Raw genomic sequence first — 12,001 nt, forward strand, 5'->3', positions numbered from 1 at the left:
ATGCTTCTTGACCTGAACACACTAATCATAACTTTCTGACACAAGCTAATATGCACTCACTTTAAAGAGAAACAATACAGACAAATAATAAATATAGAAGCAATACAGCAAATACTTTTTTTCTCTCTTTTCTCTCCTCCCTCTTGGTCCACCAAAATGGATGATAAAGTATTCTTCATTATTTTATTGGGGCAAAGTTACCTTCTATCTGGACTCTACTGCTCTTTCTGATTCTTACTTGTCTGCATACCACCACATGATCAGAACTCACATGACACCTTTTTTAAAGAAATAAAAATACCTCTGTAGTGGTCCCAATGTCAGCGGATGGGCTGTATGTACTGGTATCCGGTGGAGCGGTCCCAACACTACTTTTAACTGGAGAACTAGGAGGAGCAGGCCCTGCCATGGTTTCAGTATAGACAGAAGATTGATACAGAACTCCTTTCCTCTGAATTTTATTCCAAACTGTACTTGTGATCTCAGCCAGTTCATAGAGAAGCTGCACCTAAAGGAAAAAATAAAACTTAATTTTAACATGAAGCTTTTCTTAGTGAGTGGAAGGAAAAGTCATCAATGTTCTCCACTGTGACTTAGAATATAGCAAAACTGAACTTCTCATCATTTATATGTTGCTCTGATAAGCAAATACACTGCAAATAAAATAATTAGCATCAGTTACAATATAGTGATTTTGGTAAAAATAATCTGTGCTGTGTGTAAACATATGGTACATAGATCAAAAACATAAACAAGAACATGGTCTTATAAAAATTCTACTAGTATATATTTTAACAATTAAACAAAGGTAACTTATTGTACAGTTCATATGTATAGATCCTGCCTGTAGGAGAAGGTAAACATATAAACTTTATAAAACATCAACAATGAAAAAATTATTCATTTAAATTGTTTTAAAATAATGATCCCATGCAGCATGTGAAAGTGCTCTGGTTTTGGAAGAATATCCCCTATCAAACTCAATAGTCTCCTGGCATATGTCATTCCAATATTCAGAAACACACGGTTTAACTTGCACACTGTTTGACTCAGTTCTAAGATATTTACACAAGTTTTTGTAAATAGGCATAAATCATGGAGTTTGTATGACAACATACTGCAATACACTGTATAAAACAAGCCCAGAGAAAACTGAAAACAATATATAAGCAGATTCACAGCTGGATACCATACTCAACTTGCCATTATAAAAAAATTGAAATTCTCATATTTATAAGAACCTTAAGCCTCAGGACACTTATACTCCATGAAGCTGGCTTCTTATGTGGGCAGAACAGATGCAGAAAAACACTGTTGTCAATCTACATTTGATATAAAACAGTACTCAATTTTGTGCGTGAGAATGTGTGATGAAGTCTCAAAGTACACGCTGCAGTCCTTTCATAGGAGGTGAAGTGTTGGAATTTTATGAAAACCTTCTTAATTCATGTTGGATTTTCTTTTGAAGTTTCAAGGCTTACACAGAGCAGGTCATATAATCTTGTGACAGAATTTTTCCTTAAAGGAGGTAAACTTCCCAGTACACTTTTTGTCTTCATATACAAAGCAACCTACAGACAACGCTGGCTGTGACAAAAAGCTCTTTCAGTTGTGCTTAAAAATATTTTGTGTCTGTAGCACTCTCATATGCACTGGAAACCTTTAAATTACCAAATTCAAATGTCTAAGTTTTCCCAAGTCTTTTCCATGTAACACAGGAAGATCATCTAATAACATCCCCACGATTGATTGACTAGTATAACATTAACTGGTGTTGACGCTTTGCTGGAAAAATGTCTCTAGAAATTTAATACTATACAGGCTGACATCCAAATCATACAGGCTTGCAACTTCCTCCATCCCTATTTTTTTTCAAGAAATCAAAGGATAATTTAAGTTATACTTGCCACAATGAAGCAGGACCTTCAGAAAATTATTTATGCTACTGTTCATAAAGGCTCAAAGTAATGCAAAAAAAGGGAATTTGTGTTTGCATCTATACTCATATAACAAGGTGAAGAGGTTTGTGATTAGTTAATCCAACACTGAAGGGTTTAAATTTTATTGGGGTTGCAGTACTCATAATCATTAAAGTTAATAATTACTTATATTTTCAGGGAGGTTTTTTTAAAATTGCTCAGGCTACAATCCTTGAAGCCACTCTGAAACAGTGGCTGTTTCAGACAGCAGTAGCTGTGTCTCTGAACTTCACCAGCAACATGACAGTGACGTAGTATGACCAAAATACTCTATCCTGCTCTGAAACTAGAGTCAAAATAAGTTGATCAAACAAAAAGGTACACTTTTATTAAAGGAGATGATTTTCAAGGTGGTATGTTTAAAAGTCAAAGATACAAAAAGGCCTCACACCAAAACCTCTTTAAAACAAAAAAGATGGCTAGTGTCTACATGTAAATAAAATTTCAAAACTTCAGATAAAGAGTTAAAGTTACGTCTTCGATTATTTTTAACACACTCTTTTATTCCACTGGTTGTTATTCATTAAAATGGAAGGATTTCTATTCATATTGGTTGTACTTTTTCAAATGAGTAGTCTCAGTAGTTTGAAAATCCATTTCTGATTATATTAGAAGGGTTAATGTAAGGCCTCTCTCCCTTTTAAGTGTTTTAGAGCATAAGAGTTAATATTCAATCATTATATTTACAACACACTATTGAAGAGAAGAGAAATGCTAGGACAAAAATAAGAATAACTCTGCCAGTATTTTTTAAAAAAGGTTTCCCCCTCTCACTGCTTCCAATCCCTCCCCAGCAAAACCACACAGAACTCAATGAGACCCCATTGACTATTTGGCAAAATCTGTAAAGCTCAATATGTTACAGCATTTTATACTTAAAAAAATAACACATTACTACAAAATTGAAAACTACAACAAAGACCATTTTGCACACTGGAAGTATCTGCTGACTTTATGACCATCAGAACATGGTTTCATATTAAATAATTATAGTCATATAAATAAAATACTTCACCTTTGCTACCTTTTAATAAATTCACCAAATATCACCTACTTTTAAGGTTGTCATCTTTAGACAAAATACAGCCCGTCATTTAAAGAATCAAATTTCATAGTTACTCTGCTCTATATTTATAACTATCAAATGCTGTTTATATATCTGTATTTTTCATTTTCTGTTCTTCAACATCTGGTAAAGAAGACTGATGGGGTTTTTTTCCCCATTTTTCCGTAAGTAAAGAAGAAAGGACATATGAGGCACATGTAAAGGAGAAAAGAGAGTTCAAGATCCTTCAGTAAACTCAAATAATTTGTCTGCATCCTTTCAGTCATTAGAACACTTCAGTAAATTAATAACATCACAGTGTACAAGGACATCCTTTAAGACAACAACATTTGGTTTGATATTGCAATGTACAACTTCATTTTAACATTTCGCTATGCTCATGATACGATTTATATGCAGCTAACAGTTTAAATTTTTAGTGCAACTATTTTCTTACAGTTTTCAAAACAAATTACTTGATTACACCTTAATAGGAATACTTGAGAAATGCTGTTTACTTGAATTTCCTTTTTAATGCACAACTCAAATTTAGGTAAGACTTGCACTTGTAACAATGCTCCTCTTTTAACAATATTAATTAAAAACCTACTCTATTTGGAACTAAAGCAAACTTGGTCCAGGTCAGTAAACTACAGGGTGCGCTTTCTGAAAAAATCTAAGATTTGCCTCTTAATAAACATAAGTGAGGTGGTAACTTCTGTTTACACACATTCATCTTGTATTTTTTCCCCTTTATTACTGGATCCCTTTGTTTGCCTAAAAAGGACTTCATGTTGCAAGAAACGTTAGTTTCTATGTAAATGTAGTAAAACAATTACATTCAATCCCTTCAATATATGAATCCATAGTGACAGCAGATCAGTACCATAGCATTTAATGGTACATCTGCAATTCATTTCACTCCATCAGCCAAAAGATGCATTTATACTACAGCTATTACATGTGGAGAAGAGTTTAAATTACAAAACTTGAGAGAGCTTCAAAGCAAATCTTAATCTAAGCACCTTGATCTTGATGGCCCAGTTAAAAAAAAAATTAAGATAGAGACCCTCTTCATGAAAATGCAGAACATTTGTACCTAAATAAAGTTATTTTTAATTTCCTTTTTATAAATCAATTAAATGTACCAACCTGGGGGTTGGAGCATTTTATTTCAAGAGACTCAAGGTCGACATGGAGGCAGACAACAAATGAGTGTCTGGATTCTGGCCCCGAAGGAAGCAGTTTTTGTGAAGTCACAGCTAAAGTAGAAGTACAGCCCATTGGTTCCACTAAATTGAGTGTCATCTGTTGTCCAAGAAGAGTATATATACTGAAATGATGTAGACTAATTGTCCATGGAAAAGCATCACCTAATCAATAAAAAGAAGGGAAAACAGTTAAACAATTGCTTAATAAAAACTAGGTTGTTAATTTCACACATCTCAGTAAAGGTCTTATTCTAAACCGCCTCAGAAGTCACAGTAAACACAATCAACAACCATTAAATTGATCCCAAACTCACAAATGTAATTCAACCATCAATTCCATGCTATTTCAAAATCTAAACAATAGCAGTAATTTTTTTACAACTTTAAAAATATTAAAATCCATCGGGAATTTTAACCCAAACTGTGAACAAATGTACAATGTAGTACTTGAAGAAGTTCTTTTGCTTCATGTGATTTTCCTCAAACTGACAAATATCTAGAAACCACTGCCCACTTATTTCAGCATATGGATGCAGTTCAGAAGCAGTTCCTTCTCTTTTATATTTACACATTTTTACAGTTTTTAACACTAAAAAAGTGAATTATTTCCTCCAAAAATCTTGGAGCAGCTTGCATCTTAACACAGTGGTGCCACAGAGTGAAGCCTATCCCAAGGCACTGCTCAGGTGAGAGAGATCACAGTGCAGTTTTTTCCACTGCCTCCACTTAACTTCCTAGCAACAGAATGGTGATGGATTTTCTAAAACCAGATTGCTATATTCACACACTTAGCACTTCACTTCTTACATTTAGGAGGAAGCCTACACAGAGAAATGCCTGGCACCCTATCATGAATCATTGTCAAGAATAATCAGCAAGAGAATTGGCAGTGTACAGATGAACAACAAAATGCCAGCAGCTTCTGTACAATCAGTTTTCTTTACATTGTCAATAGATTACACAGATTACACAACCTGAAACAGAATCCCTGTGGTGGGTTGACCCTGGCTGGATGTCAGGAACCCACTGTTACCAGGAAGCCATTGTTATCACTCCCCTTACTCAGCTGGAGTAGGGAGAGAAAATATATACAAAGGCTTGCAGAGTCGAGTATGAACAGGAAGAGATCACTCACCTCTTACTGTCACAGGCAGAACAGAATCGATTTGAGAAAGTTAATTTATTGCCAGTTAATACCAGAGAAGGGAAATAAGAACAAATCAAAAATCATCTTCCCTGCACCCCTCTCCTCTTTCCGAGCTTAACTTCATTCCCAAATTCTCTATTTTCTCCCTGCTGAATGGCACAGGCAGACAGGGAATAGGGGGTTGTGCTGAGTTCATCACATGTTGGTTTTGCTGCTTCTTCCTCTTCACACTCTTCCCTTGGTCCACCATGGACTGTCTCCCATGGGTGACAGTCTCCCACAAACTTCTTCAATGTGGGCTCTTCACACAGACTTCATGAACTGCTCCAGCATGGATTCTCACCAGGGGTTACAGTCCTGCCAGCAAAACCTGCTCTAGCATAGGCTCCTCTCTCCACAGGTTCACAGGTCCTGCCACAGGCCTGCTCCAGCATGGGCACTTCAAGTGGTTGCAGCCTCCTTCAGTACTCATCTACCTGCTCTGGTGTGGTGGGGTCCTCCATGACCTGCAGGATGGATATCTTCTCCACTATAGACCCTCATGGACTAGAGGGCCACAACCTGTGTTGTCACCATGGTCTTCACCACAGGCAGCCCTTTGCTGAAGCACCTTCTCCTCATCCTTCTTCTTTGACTTTGGTGTCCACAGATTTGTTCCTCTCACATGTTCTCACTCCTCTCTCCTAGTTACTGTGGCACAGCCATTTTTTTCTCCACCCCTACATACGTTATCCAGAGGTGCTACCACTACGTTTGACGGGCTCAGCCTCGACCAGCAGTGGGTCCATCTGGAGCCAGTTTGAACTGGCTCTGTTGGACATGAGGAAAGCTTCTGGCATGTTCTCACAGAAGTCAGCCCTGCAGTCCATCCAGCTACCAAAACCTTGCCATGTAAACCTGATACATTTTCACATATGATAACCAGGTACCAGAGAAAAAAAATTAGGCTTTTGGAGAAACACTAAACCAAAACCGAAAGAACGCTTGAAAGAAGTGAGGAAAATAAAGTCTATGAAAGGTGTGTGGGTAATCCTCACTTTACCTGAAACAGACATGGGTTTTTGCTTTTCAAAAGTATAAGAACATAATATTTCAGGGGGCTTTGTTATTTTGCTGCTGTTGTTGTTTGGTTTTCTTTTCTTTAAAAAAAAGTCTTCACTCCACGTATCAGATTTTCTGTTGAGGAAGTTGGGCCTTATTGTTGCAACTTAAACAACAGAGAGCCTGTGCCCAGTAGACTCAATTTTCAGTACACCAGGAGAAACTGCCTTTCCCAATACAAAGTAACACAAAAGCAGCTGGATGCAGTCTTAGATCCAAGCACAGCAGACCAGTGAGCATCACAAATCTCAGCCTTGCCTGAAACAGTCTTCTTTGTACAGAAAAAATTCATCTGGAGGAAGAGAAGGAGAAAAGTTCTTCTTCCTATATGACAATTCAGAAAGTTATTGGGTATGAGGTTTTTGTTTTCAAGATTTGAGCCTGAAGTCATGAGTCCAAATCAGTCTAGTACCCCAGAAGCATGGGAGCTGGTCTTGAGAATCAGAGGAGAAAATGGCAGACAAATACAAATGTACACTGGAATGGGCCCACTGAAGTCTCATGGGAAAATAAAAAACCAAATCAGTGTTTTTAAACAATATATGAAGAGTGTGTTTGCTTCCTGGTGTGGCCTACAGTCAATACTGTCCTGCTGAGAAATCAGAACACTAAGAAATAGCACAAGCTGTTAACTGTGATTCTTTAAAGAAATTAGAAGAGTTTTGAAATTAATAAAGCCGAATTCCAACATATTTTTACCGTATTATTTTAGTAAGACTTTTATTTTATTGTTTATTTGTGTATTTTATTGTTTCTCCCATTTATATTGTTTCTTCCATAATTTTATGGTCAGTAGTATGTATTAGAAAAGTCTGTGTGTCTCACCCTATGCCCAAACTGAACACTTCAGTAGTTTCTTTTGAAGCTATTACATTCTGAAGAATTCAGCTCAAAGTAACTTGAAAATATTTTGGAAAGTTTTCAGATTAAAAGTTTTGAGGCTGTTAATTTGTGGGGGTTTTTTCCAAGTTTTGTCAGCCAAGAAACACAAAATATTAATTGTAATAGATGGAAAAAATTCAAATGCGAAGTCAACTCTAATGATGTGTTTCTAATTATTACTCATGAACTTTGTTTTTCTCTGTTTTTCTCTGTGACCACCACAGTAAAGTGACATAGTTTATAGTTCATGGATTAGAAAGAAAGAATGTCTACGGAAAAAACTGAATGTTAGCTCTATTAGGCTGCATACACTATCTACCTGAAAAGGAAAACACCAATCAAATTTTATCAATGAAACCACAGTATGTTGAAAAAAACCACTGTAGTAAAGATATGGTGAATTTACAACAATAAAATTCCCCCTCATGTCATCAATTACCTCTTCCTCAGCTCCATATACATTATGTGCCCATTCTAACATTTTACTGGAACTGCCCAACTAAACAACTTGTTTTGTTGTTGTACCTATGTGTTATTTGTTTTTAAAAAACCTGCTCTCATTTGCAAATTGGTTTTATGAAACTATTTAAAAAATTAATTAAAAGGGTCTAAAAATCAAAAGCAACATTGCTCATGGGATTTTTCTATGATCTTTCTGTATCTGACACAAACAAATATTTTTACAGAGATGGATTCATAAAAGCTACTGGAATGAACCCAAAGAGGAACATTATTATATTAACAATAATATTATTAAAAAATCACTAACTAAATTAATTAAAAGTATAAACTTCTAAGCACAGGCAGATTTCATCAACACCAAAAAACTTTTCTTTACTAGTTTAAAACAAAGATTTACCCAAAGCAAAATTTTAGTTACCTTCATGTTTCAATTTATTTTCCTGTTATAATAGTTTAAATTTTTGGAAGGCTGCTGAGAAGTGCAGAAATCCTGATCATAACAACATATGTTATCAACTATCTATTTAGTTTCTTTTTAGTAACTATTTTATTTAAAGAGCAGCTACAAATAGGACAGAGGGTCTCCTCTGGGGTCAAAACAGAGAAGACAGGCAAGAGGGCAACAGGGAAAAGTTGCACTGGGAGAGGTTTTATCTTGATACATGAAAGTATTTACAGTAAGAACAACCATTCGCTGGAACAACGCCCTTAGGGATGTCCAAGCTATGAAGAAGCAACTGAGCGGGCTGTTGGATAATCTCACCTTAGGTCCCCTTTGCACAGAAGCACCAAGGAATATCTCATTCTTTACACAGAGAAATCAATTTATGGATTACTTAGTTGCTCAGTATGACTGAGCTATGTTTCTGAATTAAAGGACTATACTTAAAACATTATTTTAAGCATTCCTACAAACTACAACTACCTCAGAAGTTTATTAGAATTCTGAAAAAAAAATAAATAAAAAACCAGAAAGACCTGATTGGGGGATAATGTATAAACTATTTTTACAGTAGGTTGACATCTTGGGGTCAATAAGTATCAGTGAGTGGGCTGAAATATCCCCAAATGAGAGTACGACTATGACTGTGCTCTCTTTTCCTCCTTTTTTAGTTTTTCACATAATAAGAAAAAAATATAAGTGAGCACACAGCTTTCTTAAAAGTAACAATGTATCCAAAGGCTGAACAAGCCTTTTACTTATATGTTTTTTATATAAGAAGGAATGATTCAAAAAACAGTTACCAGGAAAAGTAATATTGAATAAATATAATTTCAGAGAGATGGTATGTCTCTGAGGTCTTGTTCAAAGACAAAAAGCAAATTAAGAGACTCTCACAATAAAAGTCCATTAAAATTATTTACCTCTACAAGGAAGGAAACAAAGGAAGTGACTTTAAATCTTTTTAAAAAATTTTAACAATCTGTTTAAGAGGGAGTTTTGGCATGGGAGAAGGCAATGGCTCCCTTAGAGAATCAAAAATATCTAGATTGTGAGAACTTCTGTTTGGCATTATTCCCAGAGCACAAAGCCACACACAAATAAATTCCTTACTACAGCTTTATCCCAAACAGGGGGATTCTTTTCTCTCACTAGGATCTTTACTTCAAATCCTGGTCTGACAAAATTCAAATGATTTCTTACTTTCATAAATGGTTTAAATTATATCATCAGTTTAAAATCAAAAAAAGACTTTGCTTAAATTTATCTTCTATCTGTCACTATGATTAGCAAATTAGATCATTCCTACTGGAATGGTCTTTGGAAAAACATATATACCTTTCTCTCCCTCTTTTTTATTTTTTTTTTAAATTTTAATTTTCAATATTAAAAACTACACTTTTATTTCTGTTGCTGTGAGTTAAGGAAAAATACAGAAAGGAGGAGAAGGGTCCAATATAAATGGCAGGATAAAAGGAAAAGAACGACAGTGTTATAAATCCAAACAAATTTCAGATGGCAGGAGCAAGACTAGCTTTTGAATGTGCTTTTGACTTAATTTTTCACAGCATACCCTTTAAATTGTTTACATTTCAGCAATAAGTATGCAGAAAACAGCATAATTTTCCCAGAAAATGCTGTCACAAAACCAATGGAACAATTACTGCATCTCCCTCTCCTCATCTTAGAATGAATATACAAAACAGCAACAATTTTTTCTAAATAACATAGTTTGAAATGTTCAGAATGTTAAAGGTTGATTCTTTCCTCAAACTGATCTACAATTCAAATCCCCATCAAATATTCATCTTTCAAATAAGAACTAGTGTACTTTTTCTCAACCTTCAAAATTTTTCTCTTTAAATCTCTACAAAAACCTTGCTACAATCCATAAGACACAACACAGAACACAACTGTTGCCTATTATGATGACCATTAAAAACTCATTCTTTTCTTTTGACAGTCTGTTATATTTATGAATTTATTTTCTCATCTTACATTGAACCACAGAATATCTCAAGCTGGAAGGGACTCATAAGGACCACTGAGTGCAACTCCCTGCTCTTCACAGGAGTACATAAGATCAAATCATATGACTAAAACCATTGTCCAAATGCACCCTGTACTCTGACAGGCTTGGTGCCATGACCACTTTCCTGAGGAACTCTCAGTGAAGAATCTTTTACTAATGTTCAGTCTGAATTTCAGATCCAAGACCTTGGTGGGATGAGAAGTTTTTCCTAAGCTGTCTCCATTCTGGCTTGGAATTCACAATTTACTGCTGCCTCCTGCTGCGTCAAAATCATTGTTGGTGGCTGCAAAATAACTTGAATGACAAAACCAACAAAGGTAAAGATTGCACATCTGAAGTTTTTAGCTTCAAACATACTAAACGTATCACAGAAGTAGCTCTTTGATGATGAGTTCCACTTTGATTTCCATAGGGCAAACCTTGTAATTAATATTTCTAGACATCAATATTACATAACATACTGCTAAAAAACGCAGTACAAAATCAGAATTTTTCAAAATGAAACGAAGATAATTTTCATAACAGTAAAAGATGGAAATTAAAGAGTAAGCTTTTTTTGAGTTTATCACACTACCTTCTTCCAGGATGGGTCTCAGCACAACAAATGGGATTTCTTGCAAGGGTTCCATGTGTTTGTGTCCAGCACTCATAACCTTTATCTGGGGCAAGCAGACGACAAGTGTGCCAGGCATACTGGCCTGTCCATGGTACCAGCTTCGCACAGTCCCGGGAATGTCACCCGATACAATAGTACTCGGAGAAGGCAGGCTATCATTTGGAAGGAATACACAACAAGATTGCACTTCAAGCTGAAAAAACAAAGCCAAGAAAGATTCTCAGAAACAGACTGTTTCCCCCCACCACTGGGGAGTATTCATCTTGGCACAAAATCTGAAGTTATTCATCCATCACAGCTAAATGAAAATAGTCTTAACTTTTAGTTGATTTAAGAGGAAAGATGACACAAAATGTTGGAAAAAATATATTCTTGTAAATTATGATTATGGGAGGGAGAAGAAAGATGATTTTGCTCTGTTAATTAATCAGAAAGGTGTTGCCATGTAAAGTGAACATACATATATCTACATTTCAACAGCTTTTTACAAGTGCAGTTGAGTCAGAAAATGTTCTTACAATAAAGCTGAGAAAGTCCTCCTCTTTTTGCAGTTCATTAGCTTTAGTTAGCAATAGCTAAGTCTCTAGAACTAGCCAACATTTTATATGCTGTTACTCTTTACAAAAAGAACTGTTTCAGGGAAAATTCTGTCTTCATCCGACAGACAACAATAATGAGCATATACAAAAAGGTTAATCATCAGATAAACCAAACTTTAGTGAAAAACTGACTTTTAAACAAATGGAGAAGTGCATATGTACACAAAGAGAAAGAGAAACTAATAAAGTTGGTAACGTTTATACAGCTTTTGTCCTGTTTTCATTGCAAATGAGAAGTAGAAAATAAGTTTTTATACAAAATAGCATTTTTCTATTCTTTATTTTCAAGCAATATTTTTACCCTGGAGCATTACTAACCATTTTAACATCTTCTTACAAGGTTCTAGCAAGGTTGAGTGAGGCCAAACCAAGAACTTAACTCATTAAAATTTGTTCACTCAGAGTTAGTGCAAACTGTAGGCTGTTAGTCTTGCTTGGTTCTTACAAATACCATTCTGGCACCTGGATATCAAATAGCTCTCACA

General features: G+C 35.4%; 1 protein-coding gene across 1 annotated transcript in view; it reads right to left on the bottom strand.

The window, feature by feature from the left end:
- Positions 1 to 12,001, bottom strand: part of VPS13B (vacuolar protein sorting 13 homolog B) — a 418,175-nt gene that overhangs the window by 198,198 nt on the left and 207,976 nt on the right. The window contains 3 exon segments of the mRNA XM_050315121.1: positions 302 to 508; positions 4,177 to 4,397; positions 10,876 to 11,110. Coding sequence (XP_050171078.1) covers positions 302 to 508; positions 4,177 to 4,397; positions 10,876 to 11,110 — 663 coding nt within the window.

Source organism: Myiozetetes cayanensis, unplaced genomic scaffold (genome assembly GCF_022539395.1).
Source record: "Myiozetetes cayanensis isolate MyiCay16 unplaced genomic scaffold, myiCay2020 scf1, whole genome shotgun sequence".
Lineage (NCBI taxonomy): Eukaryota > Metazoa > Chordata > Aves > Passeriformes > Tyrannidae > Myiozetetes > Myiozetetes cayanensis.